This window comes from Alosa sapidissima, chromosome 15, assembly GCF_018492685.1.
Source record: "Alosa sapidissima isolate fAloSap1 chromosome 15, fAloSap1.pri, whole genome shotgun sequence".
In the NCBI taxonomy this organism is placed as follows: domain Eukaryota; kingdom Metazoa; phylum Chordata; class Actinopteri; order Clupeiformes; family Clupeidae; genus Alosa; species Alosa sapidissima.
Window position 1 is genome coordinate 21,315,021 of NC_055971.1, and position 27,441 is coordinate 21,342,461.

At 41.9% G+C, this 27,441-nt stretch overlaps 3 protein-coding genes across 3 annotated transcripts; all 3 read left to right on the forward strand.

The window, feature by feature from the left end:
• Positions 1–426: 426 nt before the first annotated feature.
• On the forward strand, positions 427–1,359 carry LOC121683723 (putative gustatory receptor clone PTE03). Its single transcript, XM_042063480.1, has one exon. The coding sequence runs from the start codon at positions 427–429 to the stop codon at positions 1,357–1,359; it is 933 nt and encodes a 310-aa protein (XP_041919414.1).
• Positions 1,360–8,926: 7,567 nt separating this feature from the next.
• LOC121683721 (olfactory receptor 52N2-like) lies at positions 8,927–9,859 on the forward strand. Its single transcript, XM_042063478.1, has one exon. It carries the CDS (start codon positions 8,927–8,929, stop codon positions 9,857–9,859), a length of 933 nt encoding a protein of 310 aa, XP_041919412.1.
• Positions 9,860–20,350: 10,491 nt separating this feature from the next.
• LOC121683718 lies at positions 20,351–23,327 on the forward strand. The gene is made up of 2 exons (XM_042063476.1): positions 20,351–20,493; positions 21,420–23,327. Exon 2 carries the CDS (start codon positions 21,672–21,674, stop codon positions 23,289–23,291), a length of 1,620 nt encoding a protein of 539 aa, XP_041919410.1. The 5' UTR covers positions 20,351–20,493; positions 21,420–21,671; the 3' UTR covers positions 23,292–23,327.
• Positions 23,328–27,441: the final 4,114 nt, after the last annotated feature.

Genomic DNA, 27,441 nt, shown 5'->3' on the forward strand with positions numbered 1-27,441 from the left:
TTTCCGCTCCTCGTAAAATTCTGTAAAATTCCTTTCGTTTTTGGTTTTCGTTTTCGTTCCTTGAACCGGTTCGGAGGCCTGCTTGTCTCCTCCTCCTGCAATCTCTTAGTGGATCTTAGTTTTTTTGCATGTTTGTGTGTGTGTGTGATGGGGTTGGCTGTCAGAGAATGTGAGATTGTTGGGATTGCCATCAATAGGATATAAGTAGTTCTGCAAGACAGGTGAGAGAAGTTGGGATTTCCATCGATTCTCACTGAGGGTAAGCTATTAATTTCTCATTCCAAATGCTATCCAATCTAATCTAATCAAAATTTTATTTTATCCACACATAATATAAATCTGTGCTCAAACAATAACTGTATGAAGAGAAAGAGTAATGTCTGTAGCCTATCTGATTCTGTATCCACAGTTGGTCAGGAAACAAGGATGGAGAACCTGTCCTACGTCAGTGACATTCTTGTGCTGGAAGAATTAGGACACCCTGAATCATTTGCAAATGTTGTATTTTACACACTGCTCTTTGTTTATATTGCACTGCTGATAACCAATTTTGGTGTTCTTTGTATCATCATTAGAGAGAAAAGCTTACACCAACCCATGTACTTGCTATTTTGCAACTTATCAGTCAATGATATCCTTGGTAACACTGTTATACTACCTCAACTGTTGTTTGACATGGTTACTAAAAACAGGTTAATTTCTTATAATGCATGTGTTTCACAGATATTTTTTACTCATACATTTGCCTCAGCAGCACACACCATACTAATCATAATGGCTATTGATAGGTATGTGGCTATATGTCATCCATTGCGATACAATTCAATAATGACAGCTAAGGCAGTTGCAGTCTTGACTGTGTCTGCCTGGAGTTTTGTCATTGTATTAGTCAGTGTATTAGTGGGCCTCACAATCAGGCTGTCTCGCTGTAGATCACTTATTCCAAATTTTTATTGTGACAATGCCTCCTTGTTCAAGTTATCTTGTGAAGATGTGTCTATTAATAATATCTATGGACTGTTTTACACTGTGGTGCTATTTTCCTCCTCAATGGGTACTGTTGTTGTCACATACATTAGAATTGGAGTCACATGCTGGACTAAGAAAAATGCAGAACTCAATAGCAAAGCCATCCAAACATGTGCAAGTCATTTAGTCTTGTATCTGATAATGTTACTATCTGGATATATTGTCATAATCATGCATCGGTTTCCAAAAGACCGCTTTTTAAGAAAATTCATGGCTATTCTTTTTCATGTTGTACCTGCCCATTTAAATCCAGTTATTTATGGCCTACAGACTAAACATTTAAAACTGAAAATTTTGCAACTTTTTAAAAGGAAAATAACTCACAGTTAGAATAATAACTCCTAGCATTTTGCCGCTCCTGCGTGTGCCGTGGTTGAAGTTCAACCATGTTGAACTTTGACCACGGCATCATAGATCTTATGTGCTGAGCCCGGTGGCAACCACAGCAAAAATTTTTGGGTTATTACCTCAACCAAGAGCAACCTGGCGGCAGACAAAGTGCATGCTGCATGCAATGTGAAGTCCCCTTGACAGCTAATCAGAATCCATCAAACCTTCAGTCATCACATTCACCAACAAGAGAGAGACTTTACTCATTATTGATCATGTAAAATCTTATAATTATAGTTATCTTTAGTTATCGTTCCTGGTGTGAACGGCCCTTTAGACTATATGTGTGAACCTTTCTTTTCTTGTTGAGGTAAATAAGTAAAAATGGAATATTTGTAATATTTTTCATTGCATTACATGATTTTGTGACTTGTCAGCAACACGCTTTGTAATAAAGTTGGAAGAGCAGATTTTAACTAGAAAACGCAATTCCAGGGAATTACCAGTGCATGAAAATGCAAAACATATGGTGTGAAATATATTGTTAAAACAGATGATGTGCAACATGATGAGGTTTAATATAGTCGGAATGACTGAACTAGGTAGATGAGGTTTAATATAGTTGGAATGACTGAACAGTTAAATAGGTGGATAGTTTAAAAGGTTTAATTATTTGCTAGGTAGATAAGGTTTAATGTAGTTGGAATGACTGAACTAGGTAGATGATGTTTAATATAGTTGGAATGACTGAACTAGGTAGATGAGGTTTAATAAAGTTGGAATGACTGAACAGTTAAATAGATGGATAGTTTAAAAGGTTTAATTATTTGCTAGGTAGATGAGGTTTAATATAGTTGGAATGACTGGACAGTTAAATTGGTGGATAGTTTAAATGGTTACATTATTTTCTAGCTAGATGAGGTTTAATGTAGTTGGATTGACTGAACTAGGTAGATGATGTTTAATATAGTTGGAATGACTGAACTAGGTAGATGAGATTTAAAGGAACCGTATGTAAGAAATGTATTTCAATTAATCATAAAATGGACCTGATATGTCACTAGACATTAAGAAATCATTTCAAATACTTATATCACTGACAACAGTAGTCCGGCCAGGATATTGTCATTTAAAAAGTGAAGTTGCAGCCCTCAACTGATGTTGATGTTGTCATGTGTTTTGGCCTGACGTGCCACCCTCCACCTATCTACTAATCACGAAGTCAGTAGTGTTTCGGCATCCGGGTTACCAGCTCTGCCAGTCAGGGGGGGGGGGGGATACACCACTCTACAGTAATTTGAAAGTGATTGCAGTACCAGTTTTGGTCACAATCTTACATACGGTTCCTTTAACCCTTAAAGGTGTAGGTTTTTGAACGTTCTAAGTTCCGCAACAATTGAAGGTTCTAAAATTCTATGTTGAATTCAATGAACCCAGATATTCTGTAGAACGTTCATTTCTCAACAACACCAGTGTGACGGTACTCCTTTAAGGGTTAATATAGTTGGAATGACTGAACAGTTAGTGGATAGTTTAAAAGGTTAAATTATTTGCTAGGTAGATGATGTTTAATATAGTTGGAATGACTGGACAGTTAAATAGGTGGATAGTTTAAATGGTTAAATTATTTTCTAGGTAGATGAGGTTTAATGTAGTTGGAATGACTGAACTAGGTAGATGAGATTTAATATAGTTGGAATGACTGAACAGTTAGTGGATAGTTTAAAAGGTTAAATTATTTGCTAGGTAGATGATGTTTAATATAGTTGGAATGACTGAACTAGGTAGATGAGGTTTAATATAGTTGGAATGACTGAAAAGTTAAATAGATGGATGGTTTAAAAGGTTAAATTATTTGCTAGGTAGATGAGGTTTAATATAGCTTAGTTGGAATGACTGAACTAGGTAGATGAGGTTTAATATAGTTGGAATGACTGAACAGTTAAATAGGTGGATGGTTTAAATGGTTAAATGATTTGCTAGGTAAATGAGGTTTAATATAGTTGGAATGACTGAACAGTTAAATAGGTGGATAGTTCAAATGGTTAAATTATGTTGTGGACAGAGGAAACAGTTGAACAAGATGTGTAGTCTTATTAAGAGAATGAGACTGTATGCGTAAAGCAAAGATTCTAGAATCTTTGGCTTAAAGCCTGAGAAACTGACAGTTGATGCAGGTGGCCGGAACACCTGGCCTAGGATTCTAATTGCTTAAGTGCTCTATTATGATGTCATCAGCCCATGTTAAGTCTATGGGGAAATTTTGAATAGTTTTTAATTAATAGTTTAAAAAGTATAAAAGTTACAAAGATGAAAAACACAAAACCCCCATGTCCTAAGTAAGACCTACGTAACATAGTTTGAATGAAGTTTCTACGTTAAACGGTTGAAGCTGCATTAAATGCGTTAGCGGAAGAATAAGAATAAAATGCCTAGGAAGAACAGTACAGTGCATTTTCATGCACTGTAATTAGCTCATACTTGTATGCGTTTCTGGTTTGTAATATTCAAATAAATACATTTTGGACAATGTTAAATACATCAAGTGTGTTGTAATACTCTATTAAAGTTACTCTATTAAATTAATAGTTACTCTATTAAAGGGAAATTGTACCAGGAACATAAATTGTTTGTCTTGGAATAAGTCTGAAAAGTCTTTTACTAGATGATTGATTGTGTTCTGCATTTTTATTTTAGGAGGATGAGCTAGAAAGTCAGACTCTATCACACTAAAATGAAAATAAAAATGATACATCCTACAAACAATCTTGGATTACACTTTTCTTGACAGTATTGACAAAGAGTGACATGACATTGTCATGAACGTGTCATAAACAAGTCATAATTGACATAACACTTCTATTATTAAGTGACATTTGTTTTTGTGTAATAACAAGTTAGGGTTAGAGTTAGGGTTCATGTGTCATGACAGTGTTACCACACTAGGTCAGTGTTACTGACGCGCACACCACTTTCAGAATTAAAGGAAAATTCCAGTATTTAGCACTTTGAGTCCCTTTTCTGGTTTGTTTTGGATGAACTAGTGGTGGACACCGACATTTTGATGGTTAGTCCTGGAGACAATGGAGACAATGCAGACAGGAGATCTCTGAAGACTGTTGATCTTTATTCACAGTATTGCAGTGATAGTCCAGCATAAATGATGTCCAGACTAGGTGTCAAGCAATAGGGTGATGTGAGATGTCATCAGCTGGCGTCCCCGATGAGATCTGACTAACAGGTGGCTGCGGTCTATGTTTTATACTCCTTAACCTTGGGGTTGGGCCCTCTCGCCACCCTCGAAAGATACCTGTTGGCCTATCAGCATCCACCAAGGTTACGACTATTGGTGGAACCCATTGTCTCATCATGCATAAAATTATATTCAAAACTGTCTTCTTCTGGGTTTTTCCCAGATTCTGTTTTTTTTTTCCAGTTGTAACAGGGCTTCTTATCTTGCCACCTTGCTGTAACCACCATTACATCATCCTCTCGCTCTTGACCGTCTAGCTAGTGTCACTGTGAACTCCTTCACCCCCTCGACCGTCTAGCCAGGTGTCACTGTGAACTCCTTCACCCCACTCCTTGACTGCTGGTCTGGTCTGTTTAAGATGTGTACAGGCCTTGAAGTCTCATAGTAATTGCAGGAATATCAAAGTTTATAAAAACCATACATGCATCCGTTAAGTCATAGAAATCCACCACAACACAAAGCAATGGAAATTTGTGGAAACTTTGTGGTGCCCATCTGTAGCGTTTATTTTTACAGTTTGTAAATGCACACTGAATCACCATGTTGCCTAGTCCTTAGGTTCCAATCTAATACGTCAATACCACTGTACTAGGCTACTACTACAGTGCTGCAGCAGGTGTCCCGACTGAAGTGCACAAGTTTGTCTGTTTACTTTTCAGCGCAGTACTACTAACCGGAGCAAAGTAAAATTCCGCCGCTGCTGAGAAAATAGTCCCTCAGCTAGTTAGAACGTACTGTGTTTGTAGCGGCTGTAGCTTAATGTTGATATGAGTCGATATGATGTTAAGTCGTGGACATTTTAACTAGTAAACTAATTCATGTAAAATTACAATACATCAAAAAACTCATCACACACACTTCCCGTCTCCCTTTATCAAACACACGCACAAACACAAATGCACACTGTAGCTATAACATTGTGGATTTGATTTATCGCTTCCACTGCTGTGCCCTTGATCTAAGTACGTAACTCTGAGTTGCTCCAATCTGTAAAGGTCAATTGATGGTTCAAGCAACAAGTTTCGCTTTGACAAAAGATGATGTGACAAAAAATATTGTCTGCTAGGGTGTCGCGAAGCTTTTTGCGTACATCACAAAATTTGAAATGGCAGACATTGTCGCTGTACTGGAGTTTGAGTTCTGATGTGGGTTGCCATGGTTACAGTGTAGGTCTGTTTACTTTTGTTTTGCAGTGAGATGTAAGGGATAACGGCAGCCGAGGTGTCCTGTTATACGGAATTAATGGACGAGGGCGAGGGGCAAAGAACCCATAACGCGCAGCGGAGGGGAGTTGCCTCCGCCCAAGTCCATTAATTCCGTATAACTGGACACATCCCGCTTATCACCCGGTTGCCACTGTAAAGCCATGCCTTTATAGCACGCAAAGGAAACACGCGGTTCCGTTTAAAAAGAAGCCCACTAGTTCAGCTTGTTGTAGGCTACAACTTTCGTTGGCCCTATAACAGCAATAGCATGGACAGTTAGCTTGTTTACAGTTGATTCAATTGTTGTGAAGCCTGCCTCCAGGCTCAACCGTAGTCCTACTATGGTTGTTATAGTTACCATTCATAAACATTGATATGGAATGGCAATTAAACTTTTTTTTACCAGATCTACTTCATAGGTGTCCTGTTATTCAGAATTAAAAGCCACCCCACCAGCCAATCAGAAAAGAGATTACTTCTCTCTGGGTGATAAGTAAGGGATAATGCCGGAGGTGTCCATTATCAGAAATAAATGGACGACGCGGAGGCGTGACCCGTCGCTTCCGCGAAGTCCATTTATTTCTGATAATGGACGCATCGAAGGGCATTATCCCATTTATACCATGGTCACTTACGAAATGAATAAATATGAAATCAATTATTAATACTAAATGAGTTTTAGAGCTAAAATCGTTAGTTTTTTCAGCTGTTTATCGCAACGCTGTGGAATGTTGATAAGTCACAGCTGAGCGGACTAACTCAGGCATTGTCAAGCAACGTTACATGATACAAAGTAGGCTAGGCTATCATTTCAGAAGGCCAGCGCACTAGCTTACCGTGTCCAGAGGATGATGCGAAATTTTGTTTCAAAGAAAGTCCACAGATCATCAATCGTTTTTATTAGGCTACAGCAAATGTGCTGTATTCAGCACTCTGATCATCAAACTATTTAAACTTAAATGCTACATTTCCATTGATTGTAAATTTTGAAAGAGATACTGCCATGTCCATCATCGTTGCAGGACGGATATTTAAAGCTTGTGGCTCGCTACTACCCTGACCACTGCTTGAGATATTGGGAGATGACAAAATGTTGCTCCATTGTCGTCTTTCCTGTACTGACGGAGCCCAGTAAGCCTGAAGACTGCTCTCACAACGATGCCCCGTCACCGACATGATCTGGCGAGTTTCCAGCCCAGCTGGAGTGAGAGTGACGCTGAGAGCTGAGAGTGACGACCGACAGCTGTGCTCCGGAAGTTGTGGTTGGTGTAAACCCGCGACAGACCATACTCGCCAAATATGTTAAAAGAAGTTACAAAATCACTCATGTTTTCTTTTTGTCTGTCTTTCTTGCCGTTGTAATAAATAAGTTGTAACGTATTTAGTCTCCGTTGCCTTGGTTACCAACTAGCGTTTGAGCCAGCGCAGTGATTTAGAACTGTCATCAGGCAATTCGACCGGAACGTCTTTTTATAGGTGTAGTATATCACTTTTTAAACAACGCCCTTTTCAACCTAGACCATGGTATAAGTAATGTTAATGTCCAAGGGTTTTTAGAAAGCAGTTGACATTCTATTCAACAAGTTGTTGCTGGTGCTAGACCAGTGGTCCCCAAACTACGGCCCGCGGGCCGGATATGGCCCGCCACCTCATTTTAGGTGGCCCCCCAAAACATGTCTGTGGTATATAGGATCCGGCCCGCACAGGAGTACGACATCGTCAAACTATAACCTCCGTAATTTCCCCCATTCATTCTCTATGGCGGGTCTTAACAGTGCACATGTAATACTCTTTTTGTCCACTGGTGGTTGTTTTGGCGCTGTTTCGCGTTTGCCATCGAAAACGGAATGAAATGTATAGTAGGCCTACTTGTAAACAATGTAAGAGGCCTCTGATGACTGCATCAGTGCTCAAAGTATTCTAAAAATGTATCAATTAATTGTTAATAACAAACTAACTTCTATTCAAGTCATAAATCTGGAACTTTCTGGTATAATTATTTATATTTTTTATTCACTCGTTCAAATGTTCATACAGAGTTCACAAAGTTCTCATCAGGTGAGTGAAAGTTAGAATGGTGGTCATTTCAGATGTTTCTGCCACCACTTCATAAAACTCAGTTTGAGAACTTCAAATTATTTGTAGGATATTGCTTGTTCACAACTTGAGCTGTGTAGCCTATGCAAAGTTCAGAATTCAAAATATACTTTTGGGACTCCCTGCTTATAGTTTTGAGAATGCTATTATTATTATTTCATTTGAGCTACATTTTACACTGATATGGCATGATGGCAATATAAACACAGATAACAATGGTATTAAATTGCAATAGCCTATAGATTAAATGTAATGGAATATTCAACTATGGTAGACTGCCTTTGTTCACAGCGCTAAGCTATTTATGGTTACTGATATACTCCGAGTCTCTGGCCCTCTCTTAGAGCCAGGCGTAGTGAGCTGGCCCTCGGAAGAAAAAGTTTGGGGACCACTGTGCTAGACTATGAAAGCCTACAGCTCTGTGACATCTGTCGGCAACAGTTTGTTTTTGTCGAGTGACACTTGTGGCCTGAACTATAATTTAACCTTGAGTCTCTTTGGATTAAAATGCCAGGTGAATAAATTAATAAAATAGACAAAAAGAGCATTCACATTTTGGAAACACTGACCTGTGGGATGCAGTAGGGTACAGCGGTCACCCTTTAAGTTAGATCATTGTTGTTATATGTTGGTCTCTTAGGTTCTCACTTTAACTACATTCTGTTGGCCTACAAAGACTGCCTGAGACTTGTGTTTGTCTTTCCTCCTTCTCCAGCAATCTCTCAGCGGACCTTTGTTTTTTTGTGTGTGCTTTGGGAGGAGGGGGGGGGGGGTTGTCAGAGAATTTGGGGTTGTTGAGATTGCCAACAATAGGATATAAGTAGTTCTGCAAGACAGGTGAGAAGTTGGGATTGTCTATGAATGCTACGAGATTCCCATTCCTAATGCTATCCAAATCAAATCAAAATATAATTGGCATATAATATAAATCTGTGCTCAAAAAATAACTGTATGAAGAAAGAGATCAATGTCTGGATCTGATTCTGTATCCACAGTTGGTCAGGGAACAAGGATGGAAAACAGGTCCTACGTCAGTGACATTCTTGTGCTGGAAGAACTAGGACACCCTGAATCATTTGCAGATGCTGTATTTTACACACTGCTATTTGCTTATATTGCACTGCTGATAACCAATTTTGGCGTTCTTGTTATCATCACTAGAGAGAAAAGCTTACACCAACCTATGTACCTGCTATTTTGTAACCTGTCAGTCAATGATATCCTTGGTAACACTGTTATACTACCTCAACTGTTGTTTGACATGGTTGCTAAAAACAGGTTAATTTCTTATAATGCATGTGCTTCACAGATATTTTTTAACCATACATTTGCCTCAGCATCACACACCATACTGATAATAATGGCTATTGATAGGTATGTGGCTATATGCAATCCATTGCGATACAATTCAATAATGACAGCTAAGGCAGTTGCAGTCTTGTCTGTGTCTGCCTGGAGTTTCGTCATTGTATTAGTCAGTGTATTAGTGGGCCTCACAATCAGGCTGTCTCGCTGTAGATCACTTATTCCAAATTTTTATTGTGACAATGCCTCCTTGTTCAAGTTATCTTGTGAAGATGTGTCTATTAATAACATCTATGGACTGTTTTACACTGTGGTGTTATTGTCCTCCTCAATGGGTACTGTTGCTGTCACATACATTAGAATTGGTGTCAAATGCTGGACTAAGAAAAATGCAGAACTCAATAGCAAAGCCATCCAAACATGTACAAGTCATTTAGTCTTGTATCTGATATTGTTGCTGTCTGGATTCATTATTGTTATCATGCATCGGTTTCCAGAAGATCGCTTTTTAAGAAAACTCATGGCTATTCTTTGTCTTCTTATACCTGCCCATTTGAATCCAATTATTTATGGCCTACAGACTAAACATTTAAAACTGAAAATTTTGCAACTATTTCAAAGGAAAATAACTCACAGTTAAGACAGTATCTCACATTGTGACTGTTAAATATTTCACACATTTGAGGAGCATTGAGTTGGCAACCATTGAAACAGCTGACATGTAATGTAAATGTTACAGAATGTTGTGATTGCAAATGGTGAAATTATTTGACATAAGAAATACAAAGTTGCAGATTCACAAACCCAGTTAATACACTGGATAGTGCAGATCTTGTGATGACTATTATACTGGATGTGTGAACCTTTCTTTCTGAGATAATTGAGTAAAGATGCAATATTTTAATGTTTTTCTTTGATGATTTTAAATGAGTAAATACCACTCTTTTTAATCAAATTGAAAGAGCAGATTTGAATCTACTTCAATCAGTCAGATTTATCTTTCTGACCAATAATTATCTATACTAGGCTTGTAATCTTCAAATAAATTAATTGAATATTAATATTACAATATTAGTGACGATATTAAAACCACCAAGCTGTACTGCAAAGATTGTTGCTCCATTAAACTTATTAACCTTCATTTAGAGTGCCGTCCCTCATCAGCCACAATTATGACTACACACAGAGGTACACTATAACAGAGTGAGATGGGCAGGTTTGAGAAAGGCCTCCTGTCTTAAGTTAGAGGGCCATCAGGGGACAAAAAAAATCAAATTTTCCTGCCAGCCTGTTCTTCTGGCAGTATGGTTGTCACAGTCACTATGTAAGCACTGGATCCTTGAGTTTTTTTATTATTATTTATTTAGAATCGAAAAAAAATAATTGTGGACAGTACATACATGTACAAGTGCAATACATACAGTGCCCGCCAGAATTATTGGCACCCCAGGTGATGATTACTGAAAACAGGTATAAAATCATTTATTTAGTGATTTACGGTAATCTCACAATGACAACTATGAGGAAAAATCCAACCTTGAAGGGAAGCAAATTTATTCATTTATTTCTTAATGAGATCTCATTAAGAAATACATGTTTAACAAAAACACATGTGCCACAATTGTTGGCACCCCTGGTAGATCATATATAGAAAATGTAACAGAACCATTTTTCCATTCAACATCTTTAAGTTAATTAGAGTGCAGTAGAGTAGCAGTAGTTCATGACTTTCTTTTTCAGTAAAGTATGAAAATAAAGTGACAGAGGTCAAATCCCCTATTCAAGACAAGAGAATGTGCTAATACAATTACAACACAACACTGTAAGTCAGTGAATGGCTTAAAAAAAGTTATTTGGTTGAAAATGGCCATATTTACAGTGAAAACAATAATTAAAAGGTTCTAATCAACTGGAAATGAGAACAAAGATCCATGTTTATCTGGCCCCAGGCGCAGTGAGGAGGATGGCAACAGGCAAAAAAAACATAAGAATCTGTTGGAGTGTTACAGAAAAAAGTATCATCTAGGGCAGTGTTTTTCAACCACTGTGCCGGGGCACACTAGTGTGCCGTGAGAGATCATCAGGTGTGCCGCAGAAAATTATCCAAATGTCACTCACTGGTCCAGAAAAGCAACTGTTGCATCAAATAATTTATAACCACATGCTCTCATTGATTGTATGATTGCACTATTTGTGGTATGCAGGCATTGTACAACGGGGGCCCCATATCCAGTATTCACAGAATCATCACATATCCAGTTCATAACAACAATTAAATTAGATATAGTCACCTACAAATGAAACAGAGGGCAGGTCTTGCATAGAAGCCATAATAAGGCCATATCTGTGTATTATTTGAAATTTTAGGCTATGGTATGTTTATTTTTTCTTCACACAGGATGTTAGTGTGCCGTGGGACATTTTAAGTGTCAAAAGTGTGCCGTGGCACAAAAAAGGTTGAAAAACACTGGGGTCACCAAGTCTCCACAAAAAATCTTCAAAAATGACCTCAGTGGTAGTAGATTATTTAGTGGGCATGTCAGGTAAACCTTTCCTGTCATTTAATGAAAAATGTAAATGCAGGAGTTACTGAATGCTAAAATTACTTTGTCTGGAATCATGGTCTATTGTCACATGAAAAGAAAAGTATACTCTTTGGCTAGAAACACTCAGCGTATGTGAGCATGGATTACGCAGCGGATTATGTAAAATATTTGTTATTTACTCCAAGCTAATCATCTAACAGAACCTGTGTAAAAGTATTTACAGTGTAATAAACTGATACAAAAAGGAAAATAAACAATTTGGAAGGAAAAGACAAAAACACAAATAATAACTTAAGTAGCAAAATAATAAGAAAAGCAATAGCAAAAGCAACAACAAAAGTAAGCTTTAAGGATCTCACTTTACTGAGATAATTGAGGCCTCACACTATACATGTGTGTCTGCTCACCCCGCTGGCCTTCCTCAAACTGACAAGCACCCCTCTTTTACAGGGGTTGAACTCCCCGCCCCAGGTGGAACATACCACCTAAACTGGTGAGAGCAGGGTATTGAAAGAGAGCATGTAATTATGACCACCGCGCAGCGAAGCGGCGGTCATATAGGTTTAGTCAGATTTTTTTTTTTTTGTTCTTTTTTTTTTTTTTTTTTGTTCTTTTTCGCATGCCCAAATTTCCGTCAATGATTCCCGGGACACTGAAAGACCGGGGTACACGAAACTTGGTGGGCATGTAACCCCACATGGATAGCATGGAACCATCGTTTTTCGTTTTGATCTGTAGCCCCCCCGCTGGACTGGACCCCCGAAAGGAGGGTAGGGCAGACACAGTTTTCTGTGAATATCTCGAAAACCGTAGGGTTTAGGAGGACCATTTTTTTTTGTATGTTGATCTCAAGGGGCCATGTCAACCCATTCCATAACCACTCATTTCATGTATAGCGCCACCTAGTTAAACACAAAAAAGTAAAAAATAGGTGTTGTAATTGAAGGTATCTGTGACCTAACATAGTCAAAACTGCACGAAATTGGAAGTGTAGGATCATTATGACACCCTCTGTATGCACGCCAAGTTTTGTGGAATTCCGTTCATGGGGGGCCACACAATAAATTAATTTATGTTTCTATACACCAACTGGCCTGTAGGTGGCCGGAGACAGTTTTCTGTGAATATCTCGAGAACCGTAGGGCCTAGGAGGTCCACCTTTTTTATGTATGTTGGTCTTAAGGGGGCATGTCAACCCATCCCATTACCACTTATTTCATGTATAGTGCCATCTAGTTAAAAATTAAAAAGCCAAAAATTAGGTGTTTTCATCACAATATCTCTGGCTGACAAGGTCAAAACTGCACAAAATTAAAAGTGTAGGATCATTATGACACCCTCCGAATGCATGCCAAGTTTTGTGTACTTTCGTTCATGGGGGGCCTTACAATAAAATAATTTATGTGTACATTTAGTGATGTACACCAACAAGGATTCCCGGGACACTGAAAGACCGGGGTACACAAAACTTGGTGGGCATGTACCCCCACATGGATAGCATGGAACCGTCATTTTTCGTTTTGATCTGTAGCCCCCCCGCTGGACTGGACCCCCCGAAAGGAGGGTAGGGCAGACACAGTTCTCTGTGAATATCTTGAGAACTGTAGGGCCAAGGATGACAATTTTTTTTCCGTATGTTTGCCTCCAGGGGTCATGTTAACCCATTCAATGTGCACACATGTGCATAAACAGATACACACGCACACACATACATTTACAGTAATCATAAGTATGACACATACTCACACAGTAGACATATGTACGCATGCATGCACATGCACAAACACACATACGCAGGCAAACACACAAGCACGCACACACACACACACACACCCACACACATAAACATAAACTTGTACACGCACACATGCACACAATTCAAGAATTTTTCCCGTCATCTACTTCCTGAATTTTTGGTCATTGATACCCGGGACACCGAACCACCGGGGTACATGAAATTTGGTGGGTATGTAGCCCCACTAGACTTTTACGGAAAAATCTGGGCCCCCCGAACCGCAAAAAAAAACAGTTTTTCCTAAATAACTACCTGAACCGTGGCACTGAGGATGAAGAATCTTTGATGGTATGTTGGTCTCAAGGGCCCACATCAACCTGGCTCATAATCACTCATTTGTGATTTGCACCCCCCCCCCTCCGGTAAAAAATGAAAATGCAATATTATTCTGCTTTAATCACCCCTATCTTCAGTTAAGATGTTCAGAACTGCACCAATTTTTATGTGTATGATTGACCTGGCATTCTCTGGGGGTATGCCAAGTTTCATCCATAGGGGGGGGTCTAAAAAAATTAGGTTATGTGTACATTTAGTGACTGTACACTCATTGGCCTGTAAATGGCGGTGAACACATATACACATGCACACACACAGGCACCCACATACTATCGGTATTAGAACGGCCGATACATAATTTCAAATTCAGTAGGATTAAAAGAAAGCCAAAATAAATATTCATCATCATCATCATCATGGCTGCATTTTCAGTATTGGCGATAAGTAGTCGTTTGTCCACTAGATGGCGCATCGTTGCAGTGAGACGTAATTTTGTTGGAAGTTAAAAGTGGTTTGGAAAAACGATGGACGCTTCCTACAAGGACTGTAATTTACCGCAGCGAACATCTAATAAGGATAGGACGATGTTCACATGAAGTGTAATTCCCATTTCTTCTTGAAGCCGAAATAAATCTGAGGATGTTTATCGGACATGCTTGGTTTTTACTGCAGGTACGTTAATCTTGTAATATCAATAAGGACCTAGGTAATGTTACCGTTAGCGTTGGTTGAGTGATGGAGGCCCATTTGATTGATTGCATTTGTAGAAAACTATAAATGCGGTTATACCAAGCAAATTGATAGCAGCACTGTTTGTATCTTTCGACTGTCATTTATTGCACGTGCTACAAAATCATTCTGTGCAATGGAAGATTTACCAACGTTACACCGGTCTGATACAGTTTTGCTATACATGCGTGAGACTGAGACGCCTGTTTATTTTGTTTTAAGTGCGTGCAGGGTGTGAGAGGGGAATCGATGTGCTTTGATTCCAGCTTGGTAGTTGTAGTCTGTGAAATTAAAAAGCACGTGTGTGTGAAGTATCCAAACAATGACACCTTCATTTCATTATGGCTGCTTTAGCAACACACCTTAAGCTACTGTGTAGTGGGTCCCATTTAGTAGTGGCTACTTCATTCGCGCTTTCCTTGACTCATGGAGCTGCGTGAATGTTATTACAACTTTTCGCCACGATATGGCAGTTTAAGTCCGCTTGATACTGTAAGGCGTAAGCCATTGTTTTCCAAAGGAGATTTGATTTGTGTCGCCAGCATAGCCTATTGACAATTTATGTTGTAAATAGGCCTACCTTATAATCCTACCTGTAGCTTAGGGAAGTAGGATCTAGTTTACCTGTAGCTTTCTATTAGGATCTAGTTTGTTAGTTACCGTTTTGTCATAACTCCCTGATGCATTTTTGCATTTAGAATAGCCAGAGCGTGTATATATCTCAATCGGAAAATTAAACAATATCGGGTGCCTATGGACTAGGCTGGGTGAACCCAGCCTGATCTGCCCACTATTTATTTTTTGATTTCTTAAAATATTGAGCTTGGTCTGATGAAAGCCAGACTAGCCATGGACATCAGTTACACAATGCAAGGGAACATGAATCAGCCTATATTTGCACGAACAATAACGGACAAAAGCTCTTCAACTTTGGCCCGTTAAAATGTGTATGAACAGTCTAGCGACGCATTTCATCATGGCCCATTTGGACATGTCAGTTATTTGCATCACTGGTTAGATGTAAAACAGCATTTCGTTTCAGACTACTGTTACTTAATTTGTGCATTAACAATAACGTTTCAGACTACTGTTACTTAATTTGTGCATTGACAATAAAGTATTACATGAACTAAAGATGACTAAAATCTTATGTAGAAGAAGAAACATTCACAAAACATCCATCCATCCAAAAATGACCTTTGTTTTTGATAGCTGTTGAAAACGGCATGGAACTGACAGATATGTTTTTGTTTATAAATACATAAAAAATAAATAAATAAATAAACAACATTATGCTGATACCTTTTGCTTTTCCCAAATACAATGTAGCCTACAGGTGTAAATGACCTTTCATCAATCCAGTTGCAATGGATGAACTGTGATGAACTGCCCTACTTGTGATTGTTTAGAGATTTTAAAGGTATTATAACAATGCTACATCTTCTTTGGCTATTCTACAATCTATTCACCTTTTCAGCACCAGTAGGCTACTTTCTGTGCAGCCGCACACACACACTCAGGCATGCCAAACAAGCATACACGAAAGTTTCAAGAGTGGGGGATGGAGTAAAATATGGAGACAAATTGAAGTGTGATTTATTTTCGCGGAACGGATGTACAGGACTGAGCGGCGGTCATATTTTGTACCGCTATGCGGTACATCTAGTTAAAGTTTACACCACACACCGCTACAATGTTAGTGCGTTTGTGTATTGTGTTGTGCCGTTGGTTTGTGTATCTCATTGTCATGCTGAAGCTTATTAAGGCACTTTGATTATACACAGTAATATTAGAAGTTCTCAAATGATCTGGCCGCACTGTTTTGTAGGCACACCCCCATTAAGGGAGGCTATAATTGAGTTGTACTGTGCCATTCTGTTGTTTATCTTCACATATTGAACCCTATTTAGTCACCTGCAAACTTACATTTATTCTTTGATTTTTGACATTCCTCAAATGTTCGCATAACATCAGTTGCTATCTGGGTTCTGTCTGGATTTTCTTCCCTTACTACAATTACAACAGAAACCTGAACCAGAAATCTGCGACACCCAAGGGGAGGCGGTGGTTGGCGCTGAGTTTGGTGACAATCATTCCAGGTGTTATGGTAACTAAATGTGTGTGCTGTTTAGAACATATTCTTTTTATCCTTTTCTTGTTTCCATTCAAGCGTCAGCATAAAATTAAACAACGCTATACTCTGTCTTGCATTTCCTTCCCTGACTACCACCATCTAGACTGGAACATCTGAGGATGACCATCAAAATATCTCTGACACCCATGGGGAGGCGGTGGTTGGTGCTGAGGTTGGTGACTAGGGCTGGGATAAACGATTATTTTTTAAACGATTAATCTAACTATTCATTTTTTCCGTTCGATTCTATTATCGATTATCTCCCATTAATTGACTAATAGCAATTTATACATGTTGATTTACATATCTGAATGAAAAAACATGAATTCCTTAATATTGCAATATATGTTTATTGCTCTTAATAATAAGTAATGCATTCTTAGTCAGAGGTAGCATTCAATAAAGTTCAGTAGTGTATAGGTCTAATTGAGTGCCTGTCACTTTAAGATGTTCGTGAGGGAACCCTTGCAATTGTAACACAATTGCACACAGTTAAAAGGCTGCTGATGTGAATGCAATTCATAACGTAGTTAGTTCAAATAACGGTTCATACTTCTCCTTGGGACAAGCACTTTTGAGTCTTGGAAAACGCTTTTCCATTTACATTGGGATTTTGCAAACATTCTGTGTCAGAGTCAATAAAATGAGCCCTGCATGACTAATGAAATTGACAAGCAGCTGTAAGTAAGCATGCTAAACTTGACATCCAAACAGTATTCTAACATTAGCTTTTAGATACTGCTTGATTGCATAACTTAACTTACCTTCCACAGCAGCTGCAGCAGGACCTTATCCCCAGGCCACACAGTCCCAAGACCTCTTGCAGCCCCGGCAGAGTGTGATGGTGCAGTGGAACAATATGAACCTTTTCTACACTACAATTACATTACATGAACAATTACAATATCAGACAAACCATGTCACATAAGGAGTTAATGCGGGAAGGATATGTGGTAGCCTGGTCCTTACCGCCTGTGACTACGTTTCTCTGCGTCATACAGTCTGGAACAATGTAATCTGTCTCCGTAATGGGTGGATGCTTAGTTTGAGGTTTAAAATCATTGGAGTTCCCTTAACCAATCAGCAACGTTTGGTAATGACGTATGCTGTGCACCGGAGTTCAGGCTCTTACGCTTCCCACTTCTGCTCTCAGTAGTAAACAGACCGCTGGCTAGTTTGTAGGCTACCTGACTGTCAGGGCAGTCTCTTTGTAGTGGATAGATCTCTGTTGCGCCAGCCACAGACCGAGAGTTGTATACCAAAAGCGTCACGTCACCGAGATTATATCAGTTCTTGTCACACGCCAGTTTTCCTCTTATCTCTTCTCGCAGCTTTTCAGGCGATTGTTCTACGCAGCCCGGTGACTTCAACAACATGATAAGTAGTGATGCATGTAGTACACTTGTGCGTTTAGGTTTAGTTATCACCATCTGATAAATCAAACTTTTCCCAAAGCCAGTTGGAAGGAGAGTTAAACGACGTCCTTGCCATTTATAAAATTGACAAGACAAGCCTCTTGTTCCTGCTTTAATTGTGTGATGCCCTCGAGAGTTGAGACAACTTCGCGGATAGCTTCTAGCGTCTCTTCCTTCGTCGCCATTGTTGCTATGCTGTTGAACTACAAGCTACACGCGAGCCGTTTCACTAGTTCGCCCTTCTATATGATTGCTTCAGCTAGACTAGAATGTATGGGAGAAGTGCGTGTTTGGCAAGGTAGCTGTCCGTGGTCCTGGAGTGCCTGGAGCTGATATCGCGATAGAGCGATGACCGCTTGCACCCCCCTGTGTAAGGGGGATGAGTAACAGGGCAATTGGTGAAATGGAGGAGTAGGGGGAGGAGGGGGGATGATTTCGCGAACGTCGGAGCGTGTGACGTATGGAAAAGGAGGTCGGCTTAAATAGGCCTACCCTGCGGCGGCAGTGGGTGAGTTAATTGCTGTCAATCATCCCGAAGCTCCACCCGAACTTTGTTTAGAAAACATCATATAATGTGGGTTGGGCCAGACTACGTGCGAGACCTAAATCAAATTTAGGGCGGAAGTACGTAGGATGGTAATGACCAGGCTAGATATGTGGTGTGTGAACTGCATTTTGAGGAATGTTTCCTTGAAAAAGTGAGTTGTGTTGTACAATTACTGATACATTTTCTTTGTGTTCATGTTTAAAAAGCATACTAACTACAACCTACCTACTAACTACGACACACCTACCCATACCTATACAACTACCCTGCTTGCAGTCTTCCAGTTTCTGGGCAGTTCTGGGAAGTTTCAGACCTTCTTTATTAGGTCTGCCAAGGATTCAAACCTCTGGAGATGACCCCTTGGTACAGGAAGCCAGGAGAAGGAGAACTTCCTTGTTGACTGAAGCGGTTACATGCAGCTACTTAGACATTGGCGTCTAATTGTCGAAGTGGCAGCATTAACATTAATTTTCAAGCGTCCCACTACTGCGACAATTTTTTTTCCATTGTCGGAGTAGCGACACTTGACCTTTTTTTTCAAACATCCTGCCATTCCGACACGAGGTCATTAACAGTGGCGTAGCCAGGATTTTTCAACGGAGTGGACTTTTGCAAAATAGGCCTAGGGTGGGACTTTATTTTTTTATTCCAATATGGGCAGTATAGCCTAGGCCTACAGTAATCCCAACTTTAAACAACACACGATTTCATCACAGCCACAGCTCAGATGATTCATGGCAAAAAACAATAAAAGGCTACATTGATAGCAGGGGCAACAGGATTGGATTCTATAATAGCCTACGTACAATAACTTCAACCGAAAGGTTAGTCGCGTCTCAAGGAGTCCAAGAGTGCGCCTCACACACACCAGCTCCGTTGAACAGTGCATTTTTCGTGTTTAAGAGCTAAAAAAGTTGATTAGAGAGTCACATTTGAAATTTCGGGTAGTCTTCGGGTAGTTTTCGGGTAGTCTAAATTATAGCCTATAGCACGTGCATCTCAGAGGAAGAGATTTTGGAGAGAGAGAGAGGATTTAACCTAGGTGATGATTATTTGTGTCTGGTGGTAATTAGACTTGAGTATGGATACCTACGAATTGTTTTGAATAAAAAAAGATAAGACAACAAATGAAATGTAACCCTGCAAGGCGAAACCAGTCGTTTTGGTAAAATTTACAAAATTAAGTTATTGTAGGCCTACTCACACGAACGGCTATAAACTAAGCTTTCCAACAATATGTATATTGAGGGTATTGCAAATACTATTGGGTATTGGATAGTCGCCGACCCTCATTAGATGTGGATATCTGGAGGTAAGGATAGCCTTCAAGAAACAAACACACCCAATTCACGCTTGGACTTTTCGATTATGTTTCTAAATGTTGGGACTGATGGACACTGAACTCTGGGGGTTATTTGAACGTTCGTTGTGAAGTGGTTTACTGTAAAAGAAGCGTTGGCTATCCCGCCTGTTTTTGCACAATTATAGGGCCATGATAATGCATGCGCTAGCCTAGAGTCGAGAGAAAGAAGACTAAATAAATATGCAGACATGTTACGTGCAATTCAACAACTGCACGCATGACATATAAAAGATATATTCCTAGCCTGTGTGGCGCACCCAAAACAGGTGACCACATTGGTCATATGTTTATCAGTAAATTAATATGATCTCTCTATATATATATTTACACTGTCGCTTTAAGGAGTGGCACAAGCAGTTGCGTTCCGGTTGCTATGGGAACGGACCTCCGCTCGCTCTCAGATGCGATTTGGGAGAAAACATGGAAAGCTGCTGTGTCTAAATCTCCTTTTATTTCACCTGTCTTTCAGGTCAGTAATGGGTAAACTGTCCATCTTTACTTGTTGGGGTATCACCCTTTTTCTTAATGTCTGTTTGATAACTGATTGTAGTGTTGTTTATAATCTAACAATAAAAGTATAAATAGAAAGTTTGCCGTTGATCAAGGCAGCTAGCTGAGGTAGGCTACTGTAAACAGTTAGCTAGTAGCTACCGTCTCGCGAACAAGCTGTGGCGGCAAACTAGAATAACGGTACTGCAGACGGCTAGCTGCCGTCTCTTGGTCCATGTTCATGTAACATAGCATTTTGAGCTCCGACACTCTGCTTGTTAGAAGCGGTTATGTTGACACGTTTAATGAGTATGATTTAGCAAATACACACGGGTGAAAATGAATAAGTATACACACTGGTTTTAGAAACGGTTATTTTGCCAACTTGAACAAGTATGAATTAGTCCACACACACAGGGTTTACAAATGGTTGTGTAAATGGTCATTGCTGTTTAGTTTAAGTGATTTAAAGTGATTCTTATGTCTTGTAGCCTTTGTCAGTAATCAAATGCAGTTTGAATGTTTTAGTCCAGTATTCGCTAGGCAGCTATATGCAGCTACAACTTTAATTACAATGTAGCCATGTTAAAGTACGCTATGAAGCCACAGTGGCCTTGGATAACTGATATGTTGGAATGTAAATATAGAGTATATGATATGTGATATTCTGTTATTTTGGGAGATGGCAATATGGCAATGTTTTGTATGAATTGTTATGCATTGGGGATAAGATTGCTATCTACTATTATATGCTTTATATATTGTACACCACACTGGAACTTGAACAAAACAATTAATGCACAGATATTTTGTGATTTATTCTGAATAAATAAATCAGATGCGATTTGGGAGAAAACATGGAAAGCTGCTGTGTCTAAATCTCCTTTTATTTCACCTGTCTTTCAGGTCATTAATGGGATATTTATCTTTGTTACTACAGTCCCATATTTGGGACCTGTAACAAATTTTGGGGGCTCGAGTCCGGGATTGGCGCCACCGCTGACAGCTGTTGGAGGACGCCAGTCCAGTGATCCATGAACCTGTGGACCAGACGGTGACGTGTCATCAGAGTGAAGAGGGTCTGTCCGAATCCAGGGCGTCTGACTGCTGCCAGAGCGAGGGAGTTCGAGGACCACAGACATCTGACAACCATCCACCATGAGCCACGAGAGAAAGAAGCTGGTGTGGTCCATCAAGAAGGGACTGTTCCATCTGTCTGTTGATGAACTGTTCCAGCTTGCAACTGACATCACGCCGACACCCGACCAGGACCCAGCTAAGTTGCACCAACATGATGACGAGAGTGGTATTGAGTATTTGTGCTCATACATGGACAGTGTAGCTTTACTGGAATTGGAGGATGAGGGCATGTCGCAGTTACTTCTGCTAAAAGACCAGGTTGACGAAATGATTAACAGCCATAGTCAGAGTGTGGGTCGTGGGGGTAGTGGAGATTCTAATGTGTCTGATATGAAGGTGGTATCTGATGTGAAAGTGTCACCGGTGACATCTGAGGTTGCACACATGAACACCCAGGGTACCAGTACACACACTGCGACAACAGATTTAGCTTCTCAGACCAAAGATCTTGAAACACAGATTAGTAAATTGTTCGCTGTGTACAATGAACTCAAGCTAAAACAGAGTAGTGCTCCACCCACCACGCACATGGTAGACAATCTACCCACTGCTCGTGACTGTAGCCAGTCTCGCAGTCCACATGACACACTGCAACTGCACTCAAACACCTCACACACCACCCATAGCACAGAAAGCATGATTGCCCTTAAAGACCTTCCCCTCCTACAAAGGAAAGAGTTCAAGATACATGGTGGGCAAATTGGTGATAACACTTCAGAGATCAGTTACAACAACATCACTAGGCAGATTGATGAAGGCCTCAGAGAAAATCACACTGAAGGTGAGATCACCCGCGCCGTGCTACGTGTCATAAAGCCTGGCAACTTCAAAGACATGCTTGCTAGTAAAGAGGACATGACGGTAGGTGAACTCAAGAGCTTTCTTCAGTCACACCTAGGAGAGAAAAGCAGCACTGAGCTCTTCCAGGAACTCATGACGGCCAAGCAGCACGAGCATGAAACACCGCAGCAGTTCCTGTACAGGATGATGGGGCTGAAACAGAGAGTGATATTCACATCCAAGTGGGCGGATGCAGACATCAAGTATGAGGCACTAACAGCACAGAATGTGTTCCTCCACACCATCTATCAGGGCTTAAGCGAAAAGCATGACGACGTCCGTCGTGAGTTAAAACTCCTCCTCTCCGACCCTACAGTCACTGATGAGGCACTCTTGAGGCAGGTCACTAAAACAACAAGTGAGGAGAGTGAGAGAAAGCGACGCTTGGGGCGCAGCACCCGTCCGAGAACCGCTCATGCTCAAAGTACTGAAGCCAGCAGCAGGGACGAGAGTGCAGGGAAGTGTACCGCTGACCGCAAGGACGAGCAGATTCATGAGTTGAGTGCTCAAGTACAGGCCCTGACCCAGGTAGTGAACACCCTTCGGTCCAGTGCCTCAGCAGTGAAGCCAGCAACCTCCGAGCTTCAGCCACAGTGTAACTGTGGCTGCCCCAATAGGCAGAGTAGACCACTGAGAACAGAGAGACCCCGTGGCTGCCCCAGTTGTATTGCTAATAGCCGTCCTGACTGCAACCACTGCTTCTCTTGTGGGGAAAACGGGCACCGTGCTGTGGGATGCCTGAAGAGGACCAAGCCGTCGGGAAATGCACCCCGGTCACGGCAAGGGGACTACCTGTGATCGGCTATAACGTCCAGTCCCATCAAGGTGCTGATATGCCAGGCCCAGCACGGGTTAATTACAGCCGTGCCATCCCTCCTCAGCCACTGACTGGTGCAAAGTCAACAGCAGAGCGAGTGGCCAAGCTTATTGGAGAGAAATGCACACTGAAATGCAATCTCAGTGGACATGCCGTGACTGTCCTTCTTGACTCGGGTGCTCAGGTCAGCATCATCAGCCATGCCTGGAAAGAAAAGCACTTACCTCAACAACAACTGCACCCTCTCAGTGAGCTTATGGGTGACAGAGGCCTTGACCTTACAGCTGCTAATGGTGAGCCAATACCATATGATGGATGGGTTGAACTTACCTTTAACTTGCCTGGAAATGAAGATCCAAGGCTCTCCATCAGAGTACCCTTTCTGGTCAGCCGTGTGAGCCTCACAAGACCCATCGTAGGCTTTAATGTGATCCAGGAGCTAATCCAAGGACGGGAGGGCGGAGTTGAAGTTGTCACCATCATTGCTCAATTGCTGCAGAAGGCCATGCAGATTGAAGAGGACACAGCTGAGGCCATTGTGCACTTTGTGCAGACCCAGGAACACACCCAGGACCAAGCACTGGTGAGAGTTGGCCGGCGGGATTTTGTCATCCACCCTGGCCGAGTTGCTCGCATCAGATGCAAGGTGCCTGTTGAGTTCATCTCACCAGTGGCGCTGTTTGAGGTCAGCCAGGCAGACCCAAGACTGGAACAGCTAGACCTGGGCGATGGCCTGGTTGAGGTCCACCACACCAGATGGCCTTTTGTTGAGATCCCTGTATTCAACCATACTCAGCACAGCATCTCACTCAACCATTTTACAGTACTAGGCAGTATCCAGTCAATTGACAAGGTTGTAGAGACAGACCAGAGGCACAGCTTCGAGGTCAACAGTGTTAACTCACCTGAGCTTATTCCTGTTAGGGAGGATGACAAAGACCGAGCAGAGCCTATGTCCCAGCTGTGGCACCCTCCTGTTGATATAAGCCATCTAACAGATGAACAACAAGCAACAGTGAGAGGAATGCTGTATGAGGAGTCCAGCGCCTTTACACGGGATGACAACGACATTGGATGTGTCCCAAGTCTTCAGATGAGTTTAACACTGAAGGATGATATCCCAGTGCAGCGATCCTATGCGGCTGTCCCCAAACCCCTCTACAAAGAAGTCAAGGAGTATATCCAGGACTTGCTGGCTAAGAAGTGGATCGTAAAATCAAAATCCCCTTATGCCGCTCCTGTCGTTTGTGTCCGCAAGAAGGATGGAACCTTGAGGCTTTGCATTGATTATCGGCTGCTAAACCAAAAGACCGTTCCAGACAGACACCCCCTGCCCCGTATCCAAGATCTTATCGACACGCTGGGTGGGTACAGCTGGTTCTCAATCCTGGATCAAGGAAAAGCCTACCATCAAGGTTTCATTGCAGAGGGGTCACGGCACATGACTGCATTCATCACCCCATGGGGCTTGTATGAGTGGGTACGTATCCCTTTTGGCCTTTCCAACGCCCCAGCAGCATTCCAGAGGAGCATGGAGGAGATGCTCAGCTCCTTGCGGGACGAATGCTGCATCCCCTACTTAGATGATGTCCTCTGCTATGCCAAGACGTTTGGAGCTCATGTGGAGGTGCTGAGACATGTTTTGAAGGCCCTCCAGCGCCACGGTGTGAAGCTCAGACCAACAAAGTGCGAGCTCTTCAAGAAGGAAGTCCGCTATGTGGGAAAGCTGGTGTCCGCTGAGGGAGTAAGACTTGACCCCAAGGATCTGGAAGCCATCCAGGCGTTGAGAACCAAGGCCCCGACCACCGTGGGAGAAGTCCGTAAGCTGCTAGGGTTCCTCAGCTATTACCGGACATACATCCAAGACTTCTCAAGAATTGCCAAGCCAATGTATGAGCTCTTGCAAGCAAAACGCCCTGCCACTGGTACGCCTCCACCCAGAACAAACAAGGGGAAAGGAGCACAGCTGTCATCCAGGACTCCTGTCCAGTGGAGGGAGGAACATCAAAGGGCCTTGGACCAGCTCATCCATGTCCTGTCAAACCCACCAGTGCTTGCCTATCCTGACTTTAACCTCCCTTTTGTCTTGCACACAGATGCGTCAGAAAAAGGACTTGGTGCTGTGCTGTACCAACGGCAGGGAGGAAAACTCAGAGTAATCGCCTATGGATCCAGAACACTCACGCCTGCTGAGCGCAATTACCACCTTCACTCAGGCAAGCTTGAATTTCTGGCACTGAAGTGGGCAATATGTGAAAAATTCAGGGACTACCTCTTCTATGCACCCCACTTCACTGTGTACACGGATAACAACCCATTGACATACGTGATGAGCACTGCTAAGCTGAATGCTGTCGGTCACCGTTGGGTGGGTGAGCTCGCTGACTTCAGGTTCGAGGTGAGATACCGACCGGGAAAAGCAAACGTGGATGCAGACACACTGTCAAGGTTGCCGGTGGACATCAACAGCTATGTCGACTCCTGCACAGAAGAGCTGTCAAGAGACACCATTCTGGCAATGTGGGAGGGCAGTAGGGCTGCAAAGCAACAAGACGTTGCTTATGTGGCTGTTCTGAACCTCTCACAAAGCCCAGCATCTCAGTCACCAGAATTGCTCCCTGCCATAAGCCGTGCCGAACTCATGAAATCTCAGCAAGATGATCCTGTGATCAGTCAAGTCATCAGACTGAAAGAGAACACCAACATACTGACTAGTGACATGAGAAGAGGAGTAAGTGGCCTGGCGAGGAAACTACTGCATGAGTGGGGAAGACTACAGCTGAAGGATGGTCTGCTGTACAGGGAAACCAGTCAGAGGAGTCAACTTGTCCTGCCCTCTCAGTACCGATCCTTGGTCCTTAAACACCTCCATGACGACATGGGTCACATGGGTATGGAGAGAGTCCTGGGCCTCGCTAGAGACCGGTTTTACTGGCCCTACATGAAACAGGATGTTGAAGCTTATGTGACAAGGAAGTGTCCCTGTATCAAGCAGAAGAAACCGGTCTCCCACATCAGAGCACCAATGGGGAGCATTACCACCAGCTCACCCCTAGAACTTGTGTCCATTGATTACCTGCATCTAGAACCTAGCAAGGGAGGCTTTGAGTATATCCTGGTTGTTGTAGACCACTTTACCAGATTTGCCCAAGCCTATGCCACCAGAAACAAGTCCGGGAAGGCAGCTGCAGAGAAACTCTTCGATGATTTCATTCCACGGTTCGGCTACCCATGGAAACTACATCATGACCAAGGGAGGGAATTTGAGAATGACCTTTTCAAGACCCTGCAACAGTTGAGTGGAGTGGGTCACTCAAGGACCACTCCCTACCACCCCCAAGGAAATCCTGCAGAAAGATTTAACCGCACATTGCTTCAGATGCTCAGGACCCTGGAGGAGAAGGAAAAGGAAAGATGGAGAGAACACCTACCCCAAATCCTCCACGCTTATAACTGTACCCGGCATGAGGCAACTGGATTTTCACCCTTTTACCTGATGTATGGCCGTCACCCACGTCTGCCTGTGGATATGATCTTTGGCTTGCTGTCTGAGGAAGAAGCCACTTCTCCAAGAGGCTATGCAGAGAGATGGGCCTCTCGGATGCAGGAAGCATACAGACTCGCCTCAGAGAACAGTCAACAATCCAGCTCTCGGGGAAAGAGGTACTACGACCAACATTTGAAGGGTGTTGTCCTGGAGCAGGGTGACCGCGTCTTGGTGCGGAACATGAGGGAAAGAGGGGGTCCTGGAAAGCTAAAGCCATACTGGGAAGGCACAGTTCATGTTGTGAGGGAGAGGATCGCAGATGGGCCGGTGTATAAAGTGTCTCCAGAAACAGGTGGAGGTCGAGTACGAACTCTACACCGCAACCTGCTTCACGTGGTCAACGACTTACCTGTGGATTTACCCCAGTCATCACAGAGACCACCTGTTAGAGACAGAGGCTCACCGAGACACCTACCTGCTCCATCAACAGACCAGCCACGACAGAGAACAAGAAACAGCTCTTCACGCCACACAGAGAGACAGAGCGAGTGGCGCCCGAGTAGTGACTCCTCCGACAATGAGGATGAGCCCTTATACTGGTTGAGGATACCATCAAGAATGGAGTATGAGAACAACCAAACCCA

What these genes read in the sequence shown, in the direction of transcription:
- LOC121683723 (XM_042063480.1), top strand. Translation starts at nt 427, where the DNA reads ATGGAGAACCTGTCCTACGTCAGTGACATTCTTGTGCTGGAAGAATTA.
- LOC121683721 (XM_042063478.1), top strand. Translation starts at nt 8,927, where the DNA reads ATGGAAAACAGGTCCTACGTCAGTGACATTCTTGTGCTGGAAGAACTA.
- LOC121683718 (XM_042063476.1), top strand. Translation starts at nt 21,672, where the DNA reads ATGAGCCACGAGAGAAAGAAGCTGGTGTGGTCCATCAAGAAGGGACTG.